The sequence below is a fragment of the Varroa jacobsoni genome, unplaced genomic scaffold, assembly GCF_002532875.2.
Source record: "Varroa jacobsoni isolate VJ856 unplaced genomic scaffold, vjacob_1.0 scaffold_1064, whole genome shotgun sequence".
NCBI lineage: Eukaryota > Metazoa > Arthropoda > Arachnida > Mesostigmata > Varroidae > Varroa > Varroa jacobsoni.
In genome coordinates, this window is record NW_019213966.1 from 2,180 (window position 1) to 25,522 (window position 23,343).

The 23,343-nt window shown below is 37.3% G+C and overlaps 3 protein-coding genes across 5 annotated transcripts; 1 reads left to right on the plus strand and 2 right to left on the minus strand.

Annotated features, from left to right (window-relative positions):
• Positions 1 to 702: 702 nt before the first annotated feature.
• Positions 703 to 9,176, minus strand: Pdp (pyruvate dehydrogenase [acetyl-transferring]-phosphatase 1-like protein, mitochondrial). 2 transcript variants are annotated; one of them, XM_022843510.2, is made up of 14 exons: positions 8,869 to 9,176; positions 7,455 to 7,561; positions 6,871 to 6,952; positions 5,767 to 5,933; positions 5,558 to 5,642; positions 5,163 to 5,234; positions 4,785 to 4,848; positions 3,894 to 4,020; positions 3,416 to 3,526; positions 2,931 to 3,008; positions 2,761 to 2,818; positions 2,319 to 2,433; positions 1,703 to 1,832; positions 703 to 1,160 (listed from the first exon to the last, which is right to left on the minus strand). In XM_022843510.2, the coding sequence occupies exons 1-14, from the start codon at positions 8,968 to 8,970 to the stop codon at positions 1,094 to 1,096; spliced, it is 1,365 nt and encodes a 454-aa protein (XP_022699245.1). In that variant the 5' UTR covers positions 8,971 to 9,176; the 3' UTR covers positions 703 to 1,093. The 2 variants fall into 2 exon arrangements, with proteins under 2 accessions (XP_022699245.1, XP_022699246.1); XM_022843511.2 differs by lacking the exon at positions 2,931 to 3,008.
• A 291-nt stretch (positions 9,177 to 9,467) lies between these two features.
• LOC111266216 (E3 ubiquitin-protein ligase RBX1) lies at positions 9,468 to 11,998 on the plus strand. Of its 2 annotated transcripts, none has more exons than XM_022843514.2 (4): positions 9,468 to 9,758; positions 10,410 to 10,594; positions 10,884 to 10,960; positions 11,567 to 11,998. In XM_022843514.2, the coding sequence occupies exons 1-4, from the start codon at positions 9,722 to 9,724 to the stop codon at positions 11,634 to 11,636; spliced, it is 369 nt and encodes a 122-aa protein (XP_022699249.1). In that variant the 5' UTR covers positions 9,468 to 9,721; the 3' UTR covers positions 11,637 to 11,998. The 2 variants fall into 2 exon arrangements, with proteins under 2 accessions (XP_022699249.1, XP_022699248.1); XM_022843513.2 differs by lacking the exon at positions 9,468 to 9,758 and adding an exon at positions 9,780 to 9,909.
• Positions 11,999 to 12,216: 218 nt separating this feature from the next.
• Positions 12,217 to 21,864, minus strand: Scgalpha (sarcoglycan alpha). Its single transcript, XM_022843508.2, has 12 exons — positions 21,463 to 21,864; positions 21,052 to 21,216; positions 20,491 to 20,706; positions 19,846 to 20,007; positions 18,303 to 18,433; positions 17,591 to 17,647; positions 16,543 to 16,656; positions 16,253 to 16,350; positions 14,989 to 15,099; positions 14,293 to 14,362; positions 13,607 to 13,890; positions 12,217 to 13,143 (listed from the first exon to the last, which is right to left on the minus strand). Exons 3-12 carry the CDS (start codon positions 20,675 to 20,677, stop codon positions 12,933 to 12,935), a joined length of 1,425 nt encoding a protein of 474 aa, XP_022699243.1. The 5' UTR covers positions 20,678 to 20,706; positions 21,052 to 21,216; positions 21,463 to 21,864; the 3' UTR covers positions 12,217 to 12,932.
• Positions 21,865 to 23,343: the final 1,479 nt, after the last annotated feature.

Below are 23,343 nucleotides of genomic sequence, written 5' to 3' on the forward strand. Positions count from 1 at the left end.
ACTTTATGTTGTTAACATCAAACAGCAAGTGCTGACAACTCACTGTATAGGCACAAATAAATAAAAGATCAAATAAGTGAGCATTATGCGTCCTTTTTAACCGAGTAAACATTTACATATTATCATAAATATTATGTCAATAAATATCAAAAATAACGAAAGTGAAAACAAAACAAAGTTAAGACATAAAGAAAAATAGTCAACATATATTGAAATTTTAGCAAATCTTAAGATCAATCTTAAACGAATGCTGTCTAGGCTTTTTAATACAGTACATTTAATAATAATAACAAAAATAAACTGTGATTAGGTTAAAGGGTGCAATTATGACAAAATAAAATAATGTATGCAATGACAAGAATATTAGGAGCGTTACTTTGGCAAGGTACCACGTACCTACAGGAGCATATAGGCTTCCATAAGACGCAATCATTTGGATTTCATGTCGGCATGTGGAAAAAATAGATGTCGTCTTCCACTGTAATCTTTTAGCGTATGTGAAATAAAATAATCGTATCATTAATGGTACATGGCATAGTGCTGAGGTTTTATTTTTCTAGCTTTATGATAAATTAGCTCAATGACAAATAATATCGACGGCTGAGAAACAAATAACATTTGGCTTGACTAGGTGCATTCTCATATATATGCTAACAAAAAAAAATTATTAGTGTATATATATAATTAGAAAAAACTCATGTATTCATGTTTGAAGCGCGTAGACGTAATTTACTGCTTTGCTTTAAAAGCTATTCGTATAGATTGTACAATCAATATTTACAGAAGAAGATTTAACACATGTAGGCATTAATTTATAAATCATGGAGTTTTTAAGTAACAAAATTGAGTGTCATGCAAATCTTGAGCGACTCTGAAATAGAACACATAAGGGTATCTCCAGTGTAAATCGATGTCTGCAATTTTGACACGGTTTTCATAATGGATGATTGATTCAAATCCGTCAAATCAACCAAAATGTGCGCACACCATTAACACGGTACTCTTTCCTTGCTCAAAGGACGTGTTTGCCAATTTTTGATTCGGTCTTAACGATCCGATGAGAAGTGGAGCTAGTAAGTAGCAACGCAGTACTTTAGCTACCCTTTAAATTTTGAGGGTTGAAAAAGATCACAAGGATGGATATGTCGTCGCGGTAGCTTCTGAAATAAACCAAATCACAAAAATCAATGAGCATACAAACAGTCAGATCGGAGATATAGGTAATTCCACGAATCATCTATTCACTCATGAGCGATATGACTTCTTAGTGAACCAGTGCACGTTAAAACACTAACAAACTGCTTACTGGGTATATGCTTACCATTTCATTTGATAAACCGGAATTTCATCTGGAAACCCCTTTTTGGGTTCAACAATAAAATAAACTATTACTTAAAATCTAAAGCTCATACTGGTAGGTAATCCTATTGTCTGTTTTGCTTAACACTTTAGAACCTATCTTTATTTGTATTATATTTTAGTTAGGTAATTCTAGCATATGGTCGATTTGGATTACCTATAAGAGTCGAACTTCTGGGCCAGGCCTTTAAATAGTGGCCAGTAGCAATAGTTAAATCGTGATGACTAATTCAGCGGACCTGCTGTAATGAAGGCCGAAAGTTAAATACAAAACTAAACGTTGGCCAGCAGCGGACTAGATAACGTGTGCCTACGGTGCCTTATGCCCTCAAAGTTCTCACACCTGGCGAGTTTAACTGGAAGTCCAAGATACGCAGCTAGCCGTGAATGATCTAAACCGTATTCGCTTCTTCCTAGCGCGTGACGAATCAGATGGGTCGCAGCGTTTGTGTCAACTGGCTTCTGGCTGAGATCTGTAAAAAATGCTTACCTTACTTGCTTCGCCTAAAAATAAAACTTGTCGTATTTGTCCATCGTGCCGCATGGAACACAATTGTTGAATAGCCGCCCACATGCGGAACTCTTGAGCGATTACCATGAAATCTTTACATTAAAAAATAAAATTCGCTCATTATCTGAATCGATCACAGATTAATCTACACCTAAAATGCTTAAAATTTGAGATTCATAACCATTTACATAATCGGATTAACTGTACTTCGGGAATTAAACGGTCGTATTGGAGAGCTTTGACCGTGAGAATGCGAAGTTTCGTTTAAGATGTACTAAATTTTAAGCCTTCTATGGCTTTGCTATCGTGAATTCCCTTATTACCGTTTGCACGGTTCTACCATGACGACCAATGACAGTCCTTCCACATATGCCTTCACTATTTACCCAAAAACCGCAACTATTATAATAGTCTCTAAACTAGCACGTGTTACAATGAGGGTTCCTACCCATTTTTCGTTTCGACAGAAGCCTCTGCATTGATCCCAGCGTGGCATTTTCGGGCGTCCGAAGAAGGTTTGCTGTCTCGATACCCTGCATAAATTGACCGATAAATTGTACCACCTACGAGGGAGCATTAAATGAAAGTAAACGTCGTATGTTTTCGACCTGCAGTTATGTTATTACTAGTAAACCAGATAATCATAATAAGTCTGCTAATTAAAGGTTTTTGATTTTCTCTTTATATCATATGAAAAGAAGTGGATGACGCAAAAGGTTTATCTATCAAGACAAAAGACCTCAAATTTTGAGGTCCCCACGCTTAACCCTATCGAGATCATGGATATGGAACATCGATGTGCTATTGTACTTACTAGTTTATCAATGTAATATGGTATTAGTATAAGTATTTCGGAAGTGGGTCAGAGAATACAAGTTTGTTGCAATCACCTTTTGCGTTCCGAGCATTTCCCACAGACCGTCGGTTGCGATGACGAGGAATTTATCTCTGAAACAAAGCAAGTGAACGTGGTAGATGTAAGACAAAGCAACTGTTAATGTAACAACATCAAACCTTTATTTTAATCTTAAGAGAAAATTAAATTAAGTAAAAATCTCACCTGGGCGTAAGAATGTGATGCGATACCTCCGGCCTAGCCGTGAGGTATGGTGGCGTTAGGTAATGATGAGGAATAACTCTGAAATATCCTGATGGTTACCGTGCTATTCGCACTTGAAGCTCTTATCAAATGTTCACTCACATAACCGAAAAACATTACTGCTATATTCCAATTGAAGCAAGTGCTATTGTTTGCGAGTCATGTATGAAAAATGATTTTCTAAAGCAAGAGTACATAATTTTTCTCTATATATATGCAAATGTCGAGGCAAAAAATAATTTCAAGTACGTTCGTATGCATAAATTGCATTACTTTAAGGCTGACGTTAAACCGATCATCGAAATCACTTTGAAAGCTTGTGGATTTACAGGTTAATGTTTGTTTAGTACTAGAAATGAACATTCTTTATTCATGGATGACAAATTCTAGCGAAACGGGTAAAAAACAACGTATGTGAAAGTAAAAGAGAAGTGAGACCGGCTCACCGGTCTCCGTAGAGAGGCACCAAGAATTTATTTAGTTCATCTCGGCTCCATTTGAAGTGGAAATCACCGAAAGCACGCAGAGGTGCCAGATTGCCCAATAGACGTTCGTTTCTGTAACGATATATACGTAATATTTATATTTTGACCAGTCTACTAATTAATTAGTACTAATTAATATGTAATAATTAATTAGTAACTAACTAATTAATACTACTTAATTAAAATCTCTATAAAAAATCAAATTAATTTTACTCAAATTCATTTTATTTGTATATTTTTTACGACTGATGTACCTGTCTACTTCTACTAACCAGTAACTAGGCGACCATAATGTTTAATGTTCCTTTCGAGCTGTTTTTGTCCGTGACATAAACGCATAACTTAGTGTAAGTAGGCTAATTTATTTGAACGTATTTTAACATTATGGCTTGATAGAATGGAAATTGCCAAGCTATGCGTTTCCTAAAATAAGTCTTACCTAATAATAGTATTTTTCTCCCCAGTTGGATGCTCTCCGATGATTCGTTGAAGTTCTTCGACGTTATCGCAATTATGTTCTTTGTTTAGCGCACGAGCGCTCCATCGTCCAGTATCGTCACACATACCTTTCCCAACAACATCGTAGCCGCATCGTTTCAGTTTTAGACTTAAAATTATAAAGATTTCTCCTCTAGACTAACTAGGCCAACAGTACAAAATATCTAACTAATTTGTTAAAGCTTAGAACTATAGTCGCTTCCTAATCTAGTCTAATCCATGATGATTAGGACATCTGATTTAAATTAATTTAACATTACTTGTACGAATATCTTGTTTTATTACAACACAGAATAGTCAACGTTGCCTCGTTTCTCTCCGCTAATACATAATATTTATATAAAAATTATTATAAATATATATATTTATGACCAATACGTACACTGACCTTCTTTTAATTCAATTAGTTAATTTTATTGACGGTTCAGATGCTGGGTTGAGCAATGACCAAGCCATAGTGAGCATCCAGCTATTGATACCTATCTCTCTTTTTTTATTTGAAATGGAGCCATTTACATAGATTTTGATTAGGTCCTAGGTAATACGAATGATAAAATGAATAATGAGGGCGTTAATAAAAAAGACCTAAAAGGCTGAACGGGCACTATTTCAAGGCGGATTTCATTTGCGTACGGAATCTGAAGAATTATGCCAAAGAATTATTAGAGGTTTGCTAAAAAGGAAATGACTATTCACATCATTATTGGCTCTACCCGTCAATGTTTCAGTCGTCGTTTGCTCATTTTAGTAAACCTCAGAAAATCATAAAAAAGCAACTGTTTGACAACTGAAATATAAATTTAGACGAAAACCTATGTATGTATGTAACTACCAAGCACTGCACGGCAGTCCCCCGTTGATATAACATAAAGGTGCTGATCTGTTATGTGAGCTACCTGTAAATATAATTTAAATGAAGCACTATATATTAGATACATGAACATTATGACCTCTTGGGACAGATCAGCATATAATGGAAAAATTTTTTCATGGTAACATAGTTAAGGTTGTTCCGTGGTACTCAAACAAAGGTTTTGAGCAAAGACATTGTGACGACAGACTATAGATTCGTTGTATGCAATAAATAGATAACGATGTGCCGTAATCATTTTGCAAGTGGAAACTAACTGGAACAAAACACAGTTTTGCTGATTCATACTTATACGTGATTTTGAGTTATTCATGACGTAATTTTTGTATGTTTACGTACTGTCGCAACACAACCTTGAACTGCTAACGTTAAAGCCTCCTCGTCTCTTTTTTCTTGAATTTCGCAGGAAATCTACAAAAAAAAAAACAATACTGTATTAAAATTTTGGTTCTGCCAATAACCACAGTAAACGTTAAATCAAATTCCCATTGAAACCATACAAAAGGATGTATTTTTAAATAACTTCCAAGACACCTATGACAAACATTGTTTTTACACGCTTTCAAGTAATGGTGACCTTTTTTGACTGTGTAGAAATTAAATTATTAAACAATGATTTTGAGCTCGTAACGAATAAAAACGTTAAGATATTGCCAGGGCAATACACACTCGTGTATGCTTCGAACACAGCTGGATAATATATTTGACTCTAGTTATGCTAATATTGTACTTACCTCTGAATCCAGAAATTCAAAGGATTTGCACAAAAGCTCCGAAGTAGTCAAATGCTCCGTTGAATTGAGAATCTCTTCTGCAAACCTGTGTTATATCAATGACAAAAAATAACTAGAATGAAGACCGTCATCATTCTTACAAGTCAAAATACGATAACTTGCAGGGTAATAACAAATTTTTTGGTGTAATTCGTTATAAATCAACATACCTTTTCAAACTAGTCAGGTGACAGTTATATTGCCAATCATTTAGCTCATCAATGCTAAAGATCCTTTTGACTAGCTGCGGTCGGTTTTTTGAATTGACATAGTCTTCGAGAAGCTGTGATGGAAGGACTGATAATGCAAAATAGTGGGGAGCCCGCTGCGACACCACCTGGAAGATGGCGTGGAAATATCGCATAGAGTAAGCATTTATAATTATACATTTTTATCACCATTTATTAGCTGTACAGATACAGTTTTAACCTAAATTTTGACTGTCTCAATACCCGAGTACTGAACCTTGACCAGCTTTTTGCTCCGTAATCATTCTAGTGGAAACACAATAGACATCCAATTTAAGTACCAAACCATCAACTGCGGCCCTGGATGCTGTTCGCCTTTCGAATACAAATGTACCGCAAGCAACAGAATGTACTAATTCAAGTTGGGGGGACGACGACGACGACGACTACACAAAGCAGCCTATTCAGAAGCCCTTCCCTGGTTAAGGAAGTCATAAAGGGATTTTACTATATGTTAATGCACATAACGATGCTCCCACACAGCATGGAGGGTAGGGCAAAGCATCTTTAAGCTTGACTGCAAGGTTTTCTCTCACGTGGCTTATTCGCTAGAGTTAGATCCGTTAGACGATGTAAGATCTGTTAGTCAAAAAATGTTTTTTAAAATTAAGCAGGTTAGAAGATAGATCTTCGACCAAGTCTAATCGAATAACCGAAAATTCGACCACAGGGAAATACGCAAGTATTTTATAAATGGAAAAGTATCTTAAACCATAACGACGTTGCTATAATGAATGAGGCCCTAAGACTGTTTCAATAAATGAAATGTAAATATTTATCAGAGAAGAGAGATTCCAGTCGCCTGGTAATTGTTGTATTTTGCTAGCACAGACGACATTGTGTTGACTACCCTAAAATCCCAAGCATATGTCTGCTAACTACGAATTTGAACGTATCGTATTAGACATACATAATATTGAATGATCAATTATAATGATGACAGGGAAATAAAAAACTAAAGAGGGGTAACTATTGTAAATTGTTGTACGCCGAGATACGAACAAATTAGGCTATTCAAGTACGTACTTGCGCCATCCGTGAACCGCCATGACCATCAAAAACTCCAAAGGTAGCCCCGGTAGTCAATTTATTTTGGGCAACTATTAATCTGAAAATACGTACGCACACCGATAAATATATACGCACATATATCACTCACAAGATACGATAACGCACACAAAACCATTGATAATCAAGTATCTATTGTCTGTGAACTGTGTTCGTGAGAAGGCGATCCCAGAGTCACACTTGTAACGTGCCAAACCAACGAAACTTCTACAGTTTGATAGACCATCATATTATTGACATAAGGATAACCAGTTTTCAAGCTATTACAACAAATGCTAGATTATAAGGCAACACATCTTGGTAACATTAAACATGCGGCCGTCGCTAGTTGAAAGTTCAGCGTTGGCAAATTGTTACCATGGCTTTAGATGAACCCTAGCTTAAATCGGGTAAGACACACGCTGGCTGACCCCTTCTAGTGAGGCCTAGTACTTGATGTTCGAAGAGGCGATTCTGAAAACGCACAATAAAAATAGCCCCACACAATAAAAAAAAAGTGCTAAAAAGCAACACGAAATTATTTTTGCTACACCTCACTGTACCTGTCCTCGATGGGATTGTTAGAGGGAAGTTGATTAAGAGCCAGTTGGTTCACTGGACCCCCATTTAGGTCGAGAAGAAGTTCATTTTTGCGAAGTATGTGCGTTACCTGCAAGCATTTTGTATGTCAATAAACGTGGCATATACACACATACTGAACGTTTGAGGTGAGTTATTAATATACGCCGTGTATAGTAAATAAATTATCCATATTCATAAGAAATATACGCACAAGCCGGAATACTAAAAATGACCAAGTTTTCTTCCTATTTAAGTTCAATCTATTAAAGAAAAAATCTTCTAGCCTAGCCACCCCATTCCTTGTCTCCGTGGTGTGTATTTTTTTCACTTACATAACTGCACAATTTTTATGAATAAAGAAAGTTATTTATATATTCTGTATTTACACCAGTCTAATTGCTATGAGTAAACGAAGGCACTTGTTACACCTAAAGCATCAAGTCAATTTCTCGCCATTCTCTCTGGAATGCTATAACTCTGCCGTGACTGTCTACCAATAATCTGCGTTGCTATTTCTACGAAAGAGTGGACCAGTCAAAAGTACTTCAACATTGCAGGCAAGCTGTGATACTTCTACTGCCATTGCTGGCGCCGTCTTAATAGGAGCACTTTTAAGAAGCTAATGACAATACGACACACAGAAAAAATACATCTTATAGTAGGAGGCTGTTCCAAGTCCTTCTCAGTTCACACATTGGGTTCTATTATTATTCGCCACAGACCGAGTTTGAAGCTCTATCCTCAGTTACTGTTGCTTCTTTCAGTAGCCCCTTAAAAGAGAGCAGTTATAATGTTGTGTTCAACATTAGCAAACTCACTTGGGCTTCCCGAATTAGTCAAAGGCACAGCTAAATTGAATCTGTTTTCGAAGGTATCGTACATCATCGTATATATTATGATATAGGAGGTTTCACACATAACATACATATTCATATTTGAATCGGTTCAACTACTCAAATGTCTCATGCTTTGCAAAAGGACAAAGTATTCTCTCCGTGCAATAATAGATTTATACATCTTATTGGCTCACCACCGTGAGTCGCAATGAGGAAGTATCGCTACGCTGAATTTGCTTGATTATCGATTGGATTTGATGTAGAAGTGCAAAAGTTACCACGGCCCTTGTAAAGCCTATTCTAAATACACAATGTTGTTAATGTTTATAACAATAAAGCGCTATCGCAGTACGTGTGTTATCATTTAGTATTCTAATAACTGTCAAAATTGCTTTAAGCTGCGTTTCCACCAACTTAAGCCAACGCTATGAGATTCTGCACTCCTTGATAATATAACTTTAATTCGTTAAACATATCGAACCAGATTAAGCTATTATATCTCGAACAATTTTTCAGTATTTAATAGCTTAACTTTATAGTCAACAGGCACAAATTTTACCTCCGGCGGGCCCAGTTTAGGAATACCAAATCCTGAACTACTGCGATAACGAATGCCAGCCCGAACACCACCGACAACCGCGCGAACCATGTCCGCCTGCATACGGAGGAGAATAAACTATGGCTTTTATGCAAATAACTAGGAGCTCTAAAAATTCGCTTAGCACTTGGAAATAGTTTCGGAGATGTACAGAAGGCGACCTAAGTCAAAACAATTGTTACGAAGAAGAAAGTCTTCCGAGAATACGCTACGACCTCTTTGTTTAAGTACTGCGGTACTGCCTCTCTAAGAGAAGACATTCGAACGAAACAGATCATGGGCGCAGCCATACTGCAAAGGGAAAGGGCAACCAGAGAAACCCAGACAGTTCGATATACTATTATTATTTCCCAATTTTGGACATATATATACCTATATATATGTATATATATATATATATATATATACATCATACGAGCATATTCCATGGCTATATAACATACTTCTATCAATTTAAATATCAAGTAGCCAGTATGCTTGCTAGAGGGTCCCGCAGATAGGAACAGCAGATGTTGTCGACAAGACGCGCAACTACTAAAGGCTACCAGGCAAATTTCAAGTAATCGGCGCAGCTGCATTAAACTACATGTTCATGGTACGCGACTTGCCTTCTACTGAGTGGCTGGGTATTACGTTGCCCATATAGTGGCTCTTTCTGTTGCAGTCTCATTGCCATTGGCGTACGCTCTTGTGACAGACAGGCAAAGACAAAAGGTTGCTTCTAGGAACTCGCGAATCTTAATTACAACTTCAGTCTTACGCGTTCACGTTCCAGTTGTGCATTTTGGTTTACACTATTAAACTTACCGCCAATATGATGGACATTGACGAGCAGCAAATTGAGGGAGCCGGTAAGTGTTTTTGTTTCGGGAGATAACACTAACATACCGAGATGCTTTACCTAGTCGTGTATGGGTAGGATAGCTGATGTTCTAAACCGCAAACAGCTCTACTCAGCCGAGCCTACTGATCCTGTTATCCGATTCATACAAAATAGTTTTGGTAGGGATTTATTGTTGGGTTTCCAGTCCTGTGAGTGGAATCAGTTCATAGGCAATTTGTAACCTGTTAATGCGGTCAAAAATATTTTTCTCTTCGTATTTGCGGGTCGGAAAATGCTCCTGCCTCATGGTCGTTGTTTATGGCAGGTTTTCACTAGCTCTTGCGGGTAGAGACTGATGCTGGGTGGAGCAGCGTTGCATCCACTATATTACTTGTATATACTAAGTGATCCATGATCTATGTTATCAGTACATATATTGTTGTTAACATCGTCTTAGTTGAATTGTGTAATAGCGTTGTAGGCAGTTTTCTTGTAAGACCGATGGAAACATCAGTTGGCTTCATAACAACAACAATAATAGTCTGATCGGTATCCATTCTTAGGCTAAAATTGTTTTTCCTATGTTTGATACCTATGTAAGAGTCGCGCAATATGTGGAGAAGTTGCGAATAGATTACTCACTTACACTGATTATTACTATTGCTTTTTTACCACGTAGATGCTGCTGTTGGGGCGGGAAGTAGAGCAATGGAGGGTCCCGCAGGCGGAGCATCAAGTAAAAAGCGCTTTGAAGTAAAAAAGTGGTCAGCTGTAGCACTCTGGGCTTGGGACATCGTTGTTGACAACTGTGCCATCTGTAGAAACCATATTATGGATCTCTGCATTGAATGCCAAGCCAATCAGGTTAGTCTTATCGTGTTATGATCAAATGTAAGTAACTTAAAGGAAGGGAAAAAGATAGTGAAAGAGAGGGTTATCAGAGACATTTACACATTCAAGTTAATATTTCCAATGAAGTAGCCGGATAGTGCAGCTTCAACAGGTTGTTTCATCTGTTTACCTTGATTTACATTGAAATACTACTATAATGAAATTCACCTCTGTTAATCATTATCTCGTATTCGTCAGTATTAAAACTGCTACAGTCAATAGCAACATTCATTTTTATTATTATTCATGTTATCTATTTTAGGCCTCTGCAACGTCTGAAGAGTGCACCGTAGCCTGGGGAGTTTGCAACCACGCGTTTCACTTTCACTGCATCTCTCGGTAGCGCATTATGCTTATTTATATCTGATGATTACCACATTTTTCAATGCCATACGTTTTGATGGTAGTAACGACGTTAGATGTTGTTCTGTGTCGTCGATTTTTATGGGCGTACGAAAGTATTTGTACGTGCATCTCAGGCAATTTATTTAACGGTGTCGTTGTTTTAAGGATCGATAAAAAAGGTCGGAAAAGCAGATTAGTATACGATGTCTATCATATACTAAATATTGTATTGAAGCTGGATAGTTTGCGGTGGTTATAAATACAGGTTTTACCACTTCTTTTTGTGTTTAGCCATATTTCGGCTTGGGCTATGATCTTTTGTACAGTAATTTCAAGAAAATTTACGTACTTAAAGTTTAAGTAAATTAAGTAAAAATAAAGTTTATTTTTATGTACTTTGTAATCTATGCAGTATTTAAAACGCGTGTGTGTGAATGTGAATATGCGATCCCTGACGCAAACATGCTACATTGAATCGATTCAAGTTCAACTTTTTTCAGTGATACCCTTGATCTTAAACATAAACGTACATATATCGGTTAATGATTCCATCTTCTTATAGGAAAGTAGTCATTCTTTGTATTAATTTCATTTTTCTAGGTGGCTTAAGACGCGACAGGTGTGTCCTCTAGACAATCGCGAATGGGAATTCCAAAAATACGGTCATTAAATCACGTTGTATATAGTAATTTCTCCATGACTCGAACTGTGAAAATAGGTGTATCGTGTATGTGGAAATAAGTCAACTTGAATGTTGAACATAGTCATCAAAGTGGAAAAATAAATGACGGGTGGCAAACGAAAAACTGAAGACTTCAGGGCTGCCCTGGCCAAGGGCTGCCTCCGCTTGCTTAAGCCCTATAATTGTCTTCACGACTTACGACTTACAGTTCTGCAAGGTTATTACGGATAAAGCAAAATAATGGAATTGTTAAAGCGAGGTGAAGCAATGTGATAAATGAAACTACAAATAAATGAGACGATAAAGTTCTTAAATAAAAATAAATTTGCGTTGTCGCGCACTAATAATGAGCGATACACTATTTGATTAGGTAGCAAAAACTATAAGCAATCATGCACAGCAAATCGGAAACCTTGACAGGTCGAATGGGCATCTATAAAGACGGGTACATTGACTAGAACGTATTGCCCCTACGTTGAAGTGGGATAAACACTAAGCGTATGTTGACAGATAATGATTTTTACTTAGCCCTAATCACTCAGTCATCTGTTATCAATCACTCAGTGTATATCGTTTATGTATATTTTATTTATACTTTTAATAAGCGTCAAATCTTGGTACGTTCGTTGCTGTTTGATAATATTTCTTAACGCTTGTGTGTATTAAAACACCTGTATCGCAACTTGTCGTTCGCCTTATTTATGGAACATTTCTAGATCAAAACCGCTTATGATTTTAGAATATACGAAAATACAGTTAAATTATATAACTGTTTATTTTTGTGTAATTAGCTTGCCTCAGCTTATAACTCGGGCAGGTCACTGTCATATATAGCAGATGGGATTCTCACAGTTCTGACCAAAACGCCATATTCATTTTCAGCTCTTATTTTCACTTGATGTTCGAAATCGGTTCCACTGTTTGTGGCACACTATATATCAACTACCTCGTTATGAACGCTCAGATGCAGTAGGGGAATATTTACATTGTTATACTTAGTCGACTGATTGGTCACTGAAACATATTATAATTGAGATCCATTTAAAGTATGTAGGTGAATAACTAGGTCTATCTTATAATGTCGAAATCCAGTATATTGAAAGTTACTCACACAGAATGAGAATCGATTACCGCTATACGTTAAGACGGTGACGATGGTTCGTTAATTTTTAATGATATGAGCTTTCGTCTGTGGTGTGTCCGTGGAAAGTTTTATGGCATTGAAGAAAGCTGATGTTGTTTTTCGCTTCGAGATTTTGACTTCCTTTCGGTGTCCATCAGTACTTAGTTTTTTCCAGGTCGAAATGAGGAGCGTGGACCTCTCGTATCTTCCACTTCTATATTGCCTCGTCTGCCACTCGTTGTCGTTGTATTGCTTCCAGAGGGTTCGTCACTTGCGTAAAGACATATGGAAGTGCCCGAGAGGCCCCCAAGGAGTATAATACACATAGCTAACGGAAGAGCTAATGACACAACGATGTCTTCAAATGAGCTCCTAAACGAGAACCAGTCATAAAATGATAGCGACTAGAATCATATAGGCAATGTATATAAACTGAAAGGGCCCATCTACATTTATTTGATGACTTCTTTTTGATGAAATTTTGAAGAAGTCTTCTTAAGCCGTTTCTCATAGCCAGAGTTAGCAGAGCCAAACACTTATCTAGAAGTAAGCAAACGTCTGCCGACCGTACAGTCTACAGCAGATCTACACAGTTAGTAAACATTACATAAACAAAAGCACTGCCAGCTTTTTTATGATGACAGGCGTAATCATTTCATGAGGAAATAGTTATCTACTGTTTTTCGACGTTTTCAGTTTTGTACCTTCAATGACACAAGGTGTAGAATATGCTCGACGAAAACAGTGCCAGTTTAATAATTCAGCTGCTCTTAACGATAACTTAAACTACCACTTTAAGTATATAAAATATAGCTATCAGTCACTAACAACTTACCTCCGTGGTAAATCTTGAAGCGATGGACCTTCAAAAGTTGGTGCCGCTGTTTCGGTTCCGTGCCATTCACCTTTCGCAGTGCCGTTACCGTCCTGTGTAGCTGAATCTAATCCATCGTGAGATCGTGGTGCAGATGGATACTGAACTTCAACGTCTACATTACTGGCGGCTGCAGCAGCAGCTACCTCACTCGAGCGGGTTGACGGAAAGCTGTTATTATCTAAAGCTGACAGCAACCCGCTGGGTCCGTCACCGGTATTTCCTCGAGAGAGAGATCCCACATTCTAATAATCGATATAAAGCAAAAGGGGTCGACATCTGTGTTGGCATAATTTAATTTCAGTTGTAGACTATGTTAATCCTGATATTTTTTTGTTTGTCGAAGTATTTATAGAAGCTATCTTGGTATTTTCCAATGTTCTCAAAGGATACCGCCATATCGTACTTTCTGACAGCTTTAGATTTTCGTCCTCACGTCTCCTCTCGATCGCAAGATAAAGTCTACCATATTCACCAGCGCGAAATGAATATTGGTGAAGTAGGTAGAATGTATTTTCACTTGTATCAAATCAAATTTCATTCCAGGCTTATCGACTCGGAAAAACTCTGTGCTACTTGACCAATTATATTGTGTGGTTGGCAACGAAAGTAGACTACGTCGATACTTTTAAATAATATTTGCATACCGTAATAAGTCGAAATCCGCACCAGTCTATTTGCACGTTAATCTTGCGAAAACGCCATTCAGCAGATGTCCTAGAAAGATTTAGATTAACGAACATATTTAGTTTCATCAATATCATGACAGTGTTGTATAAGGGTTGTATATACTACTTTTAATCCTTCAGAAGATCAATATGATTACTTCCAACACCGAATTCCTTTGGTGCATTTTAGACCATTGAGCTTTTTATTGAGGATCTTCAACGTGCCACCGAATGTCAGCCCCTACTCCCTGTATGTTGAATCATCTCGGATGTAAATCGTCATGTATTACTACAAGACTCATCCAGGGGAAGGGCCCATAGTACAATTGGCCCTCCGTCGGTCGTCCGCAGAAAATCAGGCTTATATTGCGCAGTATCAGATCCGCAATGTAAGTCTGAAGCTCCTGAATAACTACATGCATGTTTCTTCTTCCATTTGTTGGCTTTCCAGCCAGGTGCATCAGTGCGATATGTAAGTGTTTTATTAGATGACTGCAAGCACATAAAGGTTCGTTTTGTCAAGCCTGTCGCCAAAGAGCTTAGCCCACTTTTCCCTCTTATAGGAAAGCGCTAAAGCTTTGTACACAATTGCCAAAAAAATTTGATCTACACCACCTATAATAGTAAACGCAGAGGTATCACCGTTTCTTCTAAACATCTGATGTACGAACTTACCTCTTGTAATGCCTTGGACACGGTATTCGGTTACGCAACTGTCGCACTTCTAATTCAAGAGTACGTAGCTCAGAAGAGAAGTTTCCACTTCCAGCTACACGGAGAACAAAACTATAACAGGACGAAATTGCGCATGGTAAGTTACAATACGCACAAAATTAAGATCCTAATAGATTAATATTTTACCAGGACATGTTTCTCTTTCGTTTCATGTGTTGCTCGTGCTTTAGCTAGCAGGGCTTGCTACGACGATTCATGGGTATACGAGCAAGCTGGGCCGTCCATATTGAAAAAAATATTATGCATGGAAATCGTTATAATCGCATTTTCTGTTAAAAATGCGTAATTTTTTTTTCATATTATGGCAGAGGAATTTGGATGAATATCTGCGACTTGCCTCGACAATCCTTTGCACTGTATTTATAACGATTCATAAATATTTCTCAAACAGCCTCGCTAAAAGTTTACTATGAGTAATATGGTATTGATACCTTGGGGATCATTGGAGTTTTGTTCACTCGAGCAACGGATTTAAATCAGGCTAACCAATCCACTAAAAGGTTTGTCCATCAAGGGAGGTCCAATGACTAAAAGTATTATTTTGAGCCAGTTTTCGTTTCTAAAAGACGTGTGGTCTTCGGTCGTGGCAGTGTTATTATAGTTTATATAGCGTAATGAGAGGCTTTTTTATAGAAGTTTTTTAATTTTTTCGCCAAGATTCTGCTACGCCCTTAGCAGCTTGTGTAAAGGTGACATATTGGTTGATACTGAGTTTACAACATGCACAGTTTTAAAACGAGCGGCTAAATCAGTAGAGCGATATGGAATAGCACTATAATCGTTGAGATCATTTTTCACTTTGGCGCTAAGAAATTTACTTAATCTTTTTGAAAGCGTTTTTGAAAGCCCACGGCTTCGATTTCGATTAACCGAAGGAATTTACAACGCGTGAAACTCTTTGACAGCACCGGTAGTCTGCTAATACTGGCTTTACGTGTCGCTGACGGCGATACTTTTATTGTCTATGGAGTACGCTTCGTTTGTGGTCCTTTAACTAATGGCTAAACTGTCATTTAAAGATGGGAATTTCACATCAAAAATCTCTTCAGTTTAGACGGTCTACCCGCTATGTACGTAATTTATGAATTCGGTAACTAAAGTTAATAATATATTTTGTTCACGATTTTTTGACAGGAATTGCAGCTAATAATAAATCAAATGTATAATACGTGGTAGACGCAAAAATTATGATCCAGCTACACACCCCTCTTTATCTCGGGGATCAAGGGGCCTCCGACCTCCGACGTCAAGTACCGATGCTAATTTAGAGATGAAGACGACAGAACTGGTACTCCACAGTTCCTGCAGCAAAATTCGTCATAGATTAGAATATTCAAGTATGTACCCACTCGCATTAACAATGTTTGATATGCAAAGTAATATGTTAATATTTGTTAATCTAAACTTTTATTGCTAAAGATTCCAAGCTTTAAACCAACGATAAGACTGACAAGCCCTTGTAACCTAGTCAATAAGATCCAACTTTGATCTTACCCTTAGTACGCCTTCAAATTTAGGTAAAATATCTTCTTCGAATACGTCTTCAACATTATGACTAATGATCTTCATCTCAACTTCATACGGCGCAGCAATTTCTCGCGGTTCCACCTAAAGAGCAAAACAAAAAAAAAAACATTATTAGATGAATTCGAATGTTCAAGGTTTGCCAACTTTATAGATTCTCAGCGTTAATCTTCAAAATACCTATCGATAAATGCTTCGTTCAAGTATTTAAGTGAGGCAAATATTGTCCCTTAAGGGGCTCAAACATAACTATTTTTACGTGACATGGATATATGAAATTAACCATAGATCAGTTGATTTAGTTGACTGATTCACTGTAAATATTCCTCCTGTATTCTGCGACTTATGAATGGCAAATCCTGTTTTTTTTTTTCATTATATTATGTGCGTCCTATATGCTTTCTATCTAGAATGATTATCGGGTTGCGATGTTGTTTAGTAGGTCCATAGACTGAAGCATGTTGGCTGGATCGGGAAATGCAGATGTCGATATGTGCGCATGCTCTGCTTAGATTGATTTGTAGTGGTCTGAAGACACTAACTTAGAATAAGAAAAGGCTGAATTTTCGCTAAATTCCCTTTGCCCCCTGATGTACTGAAAACGTTACATCTGGCTGTCTTAAGCAATAACTAGCTAGAATAGGCCAGTCTGCTGTACTCTAAAGATATACGCTATTGGATGTTTTGCCAAACTATTTTTATTATAGCAGCTTTGGCGAGCTCAAATAAAAATTACGCCCTTTAACGTCTTCTACTCAAATATAGCATAGTGTTGAATAGACTATAATACAGTAATTGAGTTTTTGCATTCTAAAAATTTGTTTTGTATATATATGTGTGTGTGTGTGTGTATGTATGTATATGTACTGGACTACTTAACAAATGATAAAATGAATTCTATAGTCTAACAATAGAATGGTTATTGACTCTGCCAGAAATATGAAATGTTGCGAAATAAATATGGTATACTTTTAAAAAGGGGGCCTTTAACATTGACTTTTCGTTATGATGAATTTACCTGAAGCTGTAGCTGACGAATGTTGACATAAAATGTCTGTTGATCCGTGCTGATTATCTAATAAAGGAAAGCGCAAATTAAATTATAGAAATGAGTTATTTAGCATTTACTAGTGCCGTTAGTACGTTAAGATCTTTTTCTGAAATTGCTTAAATTTGTTTTAAATATAATCCAAGCATGTTTTGCCAATTGATAACATAAATAGGTTACAAAAGGGTCCCGATACATTGATAATAGTGATAAAAAACTTTTGAAGCATTTTAGTGGCTGACAAAGTCAGGCGCGTACCAACTACCCATTGACATAATCTAAGTTAATTACGTGAACAGTAGAATGAAAAATTCACAATTAACATATAATTTAATTCACAATCGATAAACAATTGTTTATGTTACACATATATGAGAAGCATAGCACTTCCTACTTTAGACGTCAAAAATACATTGTGCACAACGAGTGGTCTTATGAGTGCTGTTTTTCTTTTTAACAAGAAGCGACGCTGATATCAACAAAGTGTTAGAATTTTTTTTAATTTTTGAAAAACTACTAGTTGCTACGGATCATTATTTTTACTGAATATATTTAAGGGAAATAATGAGGTGAACGGCATACCCAGAAAAATGCGCCTAACAACAAATTATTGTTGCCACAGTTGTAATCAATTGTTACGTTTGAATAAAGCTTCAATATTCCACCAAATGCCTCGAATTACCTGAATATTAACAAGCCCGCTGTTTGGTTGACTCCCATAAAGGAGGAGGTCTTCCTTATGAGGTCGTAGAAATGTCCACCTCGGCAAATCCGGATAGCCAACAACTGAAGCCACATGTGAAAAGGTTGCGCCTGTATAACAAAGCGTTTATTACTTCATTGGTTGTTAATTGTAATACACATAAAATTCAACTCTGAGCAACCAGGGAAATACCTACACGCGTACCCCGGATACTTTCGTCTACCTCAAGAGGCATCATGAGAAAGTATTTTGTTTTCTACTATTGCGTCCATATTGTGGGGACAAATCTGGAAAAAAACGCTTCTCCATAGTCGGAATATTATAAGGGTTACGTGGTATCCGTGCGCCCATTGAAAATTGTCTGCGACCTTTTCTGGTTATCATTATGCTCAATTACATACAAGATGTACAACATGTAACAGCCTCGAGACAAATGATACTTCATGAAAATTTGTTAGAGAGAGTTTGAGCAGTTGGAGTATGATTACCCGGATAAAAGCGTGATATCCCCAAAATCTAGTAATTACACTATGTGGTTCTTGACAACATATTCCAAAATCTAAAATGTGTTGCCATATTTAGCACAACAGCTCTGTGTACGATCTTCAGGTGACATCATTAGCCATCCCCAAGTTTAATCGACTTTTTTTTGACAGGAATATTCGACCTCGCCGGTCATTCTTTCTAGTGACTGACATTAAAGGCTAAAGGACAAAGCGGACGGTTCACGAAGTGGACACTCTGTTAGTAAGTTATTTCTATCTCGATGACGGTTTTGGCATGTTATGATGAATATTTATGAATTCAATATGTCAAAAATAAATTTAGCTTAAAAATAAAATTAGATTTGAGAAGAAAGAAGTCTTGAGCTCTGGTTCAAGGAATCTAAAATATTCTTCAAAGAATTAAATAAACGTTTACCAGTGGTGTCTTCTTTCGGTCACCATTGCACTATTTAAACTAACAAACGATATGATCAATTTTTACAAATAATGTAAGAAAAAGATTTTAATATATAAAGAAATCTTTTAATTTATAAACGATTTAAGCATTGAATAACTATTAGAAAAGATATAAGATAAAGAAGCTTCACTCCTCGCAATATTACAAGGTTACGATAGAATCAAACGGCTATCCAGATTTAGTACTCACCTTAAAGGCCCCAAAACATTCTCGGAGGTCCCGGTATTTACTATTTAACTTAGATATTATTAGAAATTCATAATCTTCAACCGTAATTTATTTTGGATCGTTCGCTCAACCGTTTATTTCATTCCTGCAGTCCGCGTTTTGTTATGACCTTATGTTTACTCTATACGCTTTACTCTGTATGATGATATTTGTCTGACCTTTGTTAATGTTCGTTGCCGTAGAAACAGAGTTTTAGGTATGTTAAAGTCAATGGTATGTTATAGGGTTTGAAGCTTCCACATAAGATTTAGGTGCTGCTGAATATTGCTCTATCAATACTTTCTGTGTTGCCTTCTCTTGTGGAATCAATAAAGACTCACTGTCGTCTAACCTGGAATTGGGTTGTTGAGACCTAATAATCGTAGACGGTACAGCTGGTTCGTGAAAATTACAACTTTCGGATACGATGTTTCGGGTGACGCGATGGTTAACTTGTTTACAGCGTCGGTTGGTGATGACAGCTCCTCGATAGGAGGAAATTCTACGCCCGAAACTGAATTCAAATTAAAACAAATTTTAAACATATATTTATGCTGCCATTTTGTGTTTTGCAAAACGCACGGAAAACCTGGTATATTTTGACCACCTCTTTTTTGGTGGTGTACAACTAGCGTAGCTAGTTTTTTAATCGAATTAGCTTTTAAAATAAACACTGAGTACTACTGTCATTAAGTATTTAAATCTGACTTAGAATAGGTAGTAAAACAGTATACGTACATATAGATAAGAAAAAATATATGCTGACGCAATAAAGGGATTCAAGATTAAATAATGATCAGATGCAACCTGTAAAGTAAAAACAAGTACGGAGGTTTGACAAACAATTAACTTAAAGATACCGATAATTCGTATATGGGCGCTTGTAGTACTTCAGTGGGATTGAACCTGAAGCAGTATTACTGAATTTGATGATTACTTGTCTAAATATTTGAATCTGGCAACTAGACTATAAGCATCGAATCCAGTATCTACATACCACCATGGTCCGCTTTGACTATATCAGGGGCAATTCCCTTGACAAGTCCTACACAAAGAAAAAGCGAAATCAGAGAGACGCTCGGAGACAAATTATTCTGCTGGGCTTTTGAAGTCTTCTTCCCATTTGGAAGCGCCTCGAGTCGGCCTACCTGCGACTTTACACTGGAGCGTATCGGCTCGCCCATATTTGTATGTTGCTTTATGGTGCGCTGTTCTGTTGACAGGAATTTAGTTTGTTAGCATCTGACCAATCTTTGCTTTGAGCTTAATTAATTATTACGAATAGACAATTCAACTTATGCTAATGAATCCCAAACGGCTCGAAGTGTTTGTTTCAAAAATTATCGTGGTATAGTAATAGTAATAATCCAACATTCGGACGATTTAGTATAGAGTTATGCGGTGATTCTTTTTTGCTTCTATAGAACCTTCAGTAGAATAGTTCCGTAATCCGATGGACATAATCGCTTATCGTGTATCGCTTAACTTAGCTCGACTGACTAAACTCTAAGGTTTTTCATTCTTTTGGCGTTAGGACAATTTGTCTTAGTAAACTTACATCGGAAAATCGCCATGTTAAAGCAAGCGACATGCACGAGATCCTTCAGCTTGAAATTTTATGCCTTATATTCTCGTAGGCCATCTAATCGTAAGTTCGCCGCAAATTCTTACGGATCTCGTTTTTCCTCCGCCTTTCACACTTATGCTAGTGCGATAGCCCAGCCTAAGGTGAGCAAAACAATAATCCGTTAGCAGACAACAATAGCATCCTTGTAAGATGAATTCTGTATCGAGACAGTACAATCAAACAGAACTGTCAAATTTTCCAGGGTTCCTGCATGAAACTTAATTGAGCTTAAAAAACCAAGCCTCTGCGATAATACAATACAACTAAATGAGCTATGCTATTTATTCCTAAATTAGTGGACTTGCCCCATTTACAGTGTCTATCTTAATGGTAACTACTTACACAGAGCTGGTCGGTAGGTCTTCAGTTTGAAGGAGCCGTTAGGTGTTTCCCTAGAGTGTTTCCATTCTTCCAGCACTTAACAGCGAAGCTTCACATTTTGAGCAGACGCTCATTTCCAATATAAAATAAACACGATCATTCAGCTCATCTCTTCAGTTCATTTGTACAGCTTGTCGCTATTTATTTTCCATGAACATGAAATAGCATGTTTATTAAAATTACTTGTATGTCCTAATACATAGGAATAGGTTTTGATTATGTTTAGCATATCCTACAAAAATAGCAACTAACTGCCTTGATAACGTGAAACACATTTCATCCGTTCCCAGATTAAGGTTCCGCGACTAGTTCGGCTGCGAACCCAGAAGGGCCCGATCGACCTGAAGGAAACCGACAGGAAAGGGTGCCTGCGGCGAGATAGAAAAGGCGAACAGAGGCTACTGGACAAAAAAAGAGGAGGGCGCAGAAGGAAAGGGGCAAGAAAGGAGCAGGAGAGGCGGAGGTTACTGCTGCAACTGAACTGCATTCACTTGCTGGGTTCGGCGACGACATAAATATTTCAATCGGGCCGTACAAACGCACTGTCCTACCCCTATCCCGTTCCTGGCGGACGAAAAGCGGTCAGGGAGGAGGTGTGCGGTATCAAAAAGCCACTAAATAAAATGTAGCCATCGACATTGAAAAAGTTTAGGTATAGATTATAAATCGATGTCTACAACTAGTCTATGCGCATCGAAAGCCTTGCGAATCTTTGTTTGGTTTTTACGCCATTATTATTCCCACTTAACAAGCAAATGAAATGATACGGACATATACATAACATTGCCGTATGGAATAATCATTTTTTAAGTTTTTACACTATTAAAAAGGATTGGTCACGGAGAAGGTGGCTCTAACAAATAAATCACTGGTCGCAAAACTAGAGGTAGCCCTGAGATACACAGATTAGGCAATAGATATGAAATGAACTAAGAATCTGTCGTACTTAATAAGCAAAAATGCAGGCATACGGGTGCATAAACTAGTCCGGCTCGAGACTGCAAGGCTGAAAGAGGGATTAAATATGTTCCACGTAGGCGGGTGAATACGTTAGTATGCAGCCAATCAGCTGTACAAATATGTTACTATTATTGCTTCAAGTGAGTTACACTTCAGAAGTAACAATGAAGCCCCTTTTTTAATTGCGCAAAGTATTTGCTTTCGATTAAGTCTTCATTTATGAACAGGTCACCTTTTAGCTATTCGAATTATTTTTGTGGGGATTGCCGAGAGGCACCTCCTTTAACGGGGGATATCGTACAACATGCACACTGAACTCTGTAAGGTGGCGCGCGTGGTTCAATGGAGGCAGCCCTGAGAAAGACGCCACTAAATAAGTTCAGGAACGGACCAAACATTAATCGTGCTTTCAGAAGCAGTTTGCCGAATCGCATATATATATAGTACGGGTGAAAGCTTAGTGTTTAAAGCAAACCACTCAGGACCACGGAAAATCGCTGTCCGACTAGCTTAGAGGATTTCATGTAATTTTCAAGGAAGTGTTGCCTTAACAATTTATTAGGAAAATTTTTCTTGTACAACAACATGTAATTAAGAAAACCAACAGAAAAATCATGCGTAGGAGTATAGTACTATAGCATATAGTAACAGAAGATCTCTCCACTAGATGACTACAATCACTTCCGTGCGACGTCTGATAGAAAAAAAAAATATGAGCGTATGAGAAGATGGCATCAAAAAGGAGTGAAGCTTAAACTCACTAGTTCCCACAATAGATAATGTCTGTTACAAGATAATGGCGTGCATATGTTAATTTCCTACCTTGAAACAGCTGTGAGTCTATTAATTTATATTATTAGGACTTAAAAGCCAGAGATGTAC

Coding starts and splice junctions, on each gene's coding strand:
- Scgalpha (XM_022843508.2), bottom strand. CDS start 20,677: ATGGGCGAGCCGATACGCTCCAGTGTAAAGTCGCAGGTAGGCCGACTC. Junction 17,648..18,302: donor GCGGGCTTGTTAATATTCAG/GTAATTCGAGGC, acceptor TTCCTTTATTAG/ATAATCAGCACGGATCAACA. Junction 15,100..16,252: donor GATCCCCGAGATAAAGAGGG/GTGTGTAGCTGG, acceptor GTCCTGTTATAG/TTTTGTTCTCCGTGTAGCTG.
- LOC111266216 (XM_022843513.2), top strand. CDS start 9,819: ATGGGTAGGATAGCTGATGTTCTAAACCGCAAACAGCTCTACTCAGCC. Junction 9,910..10,409: donor ATTCATACAAAATAGTTTTG/GTAGGGATTTAT, acceptor TTTACCACGTAG/ATGCTGCTGTTGGGGCGGGA. Junction 10,961..11,566: donor CACTTTCACTGCATCTCTCG/GTAGCGCATTAT, acceptor TCATTTTTCTAG/GTGGCTTAAGACGCGACAGG.
- Pdp (XM_022843510.2), bottom strand. CDS start 8,970: ATGCAGGCGGACATGGTTCGCGCGGTTGTCGGTGGTGTTCGGGCTGGC. Junction 7,562..8,868: donor CTAAACTGGGCCCGCCGGAG/GTAAAATTTGTG, acceptor AAATGCTTGCAG/GTAACGCACATACTTCGCAA. Junction 5,934..6,870: donor GCGGTTCACGGATGGCGCAA/GTACGTACTTGA, acceptor GCCATCTTCCAG/GTGGTGTCGCAGCGGGCTCC.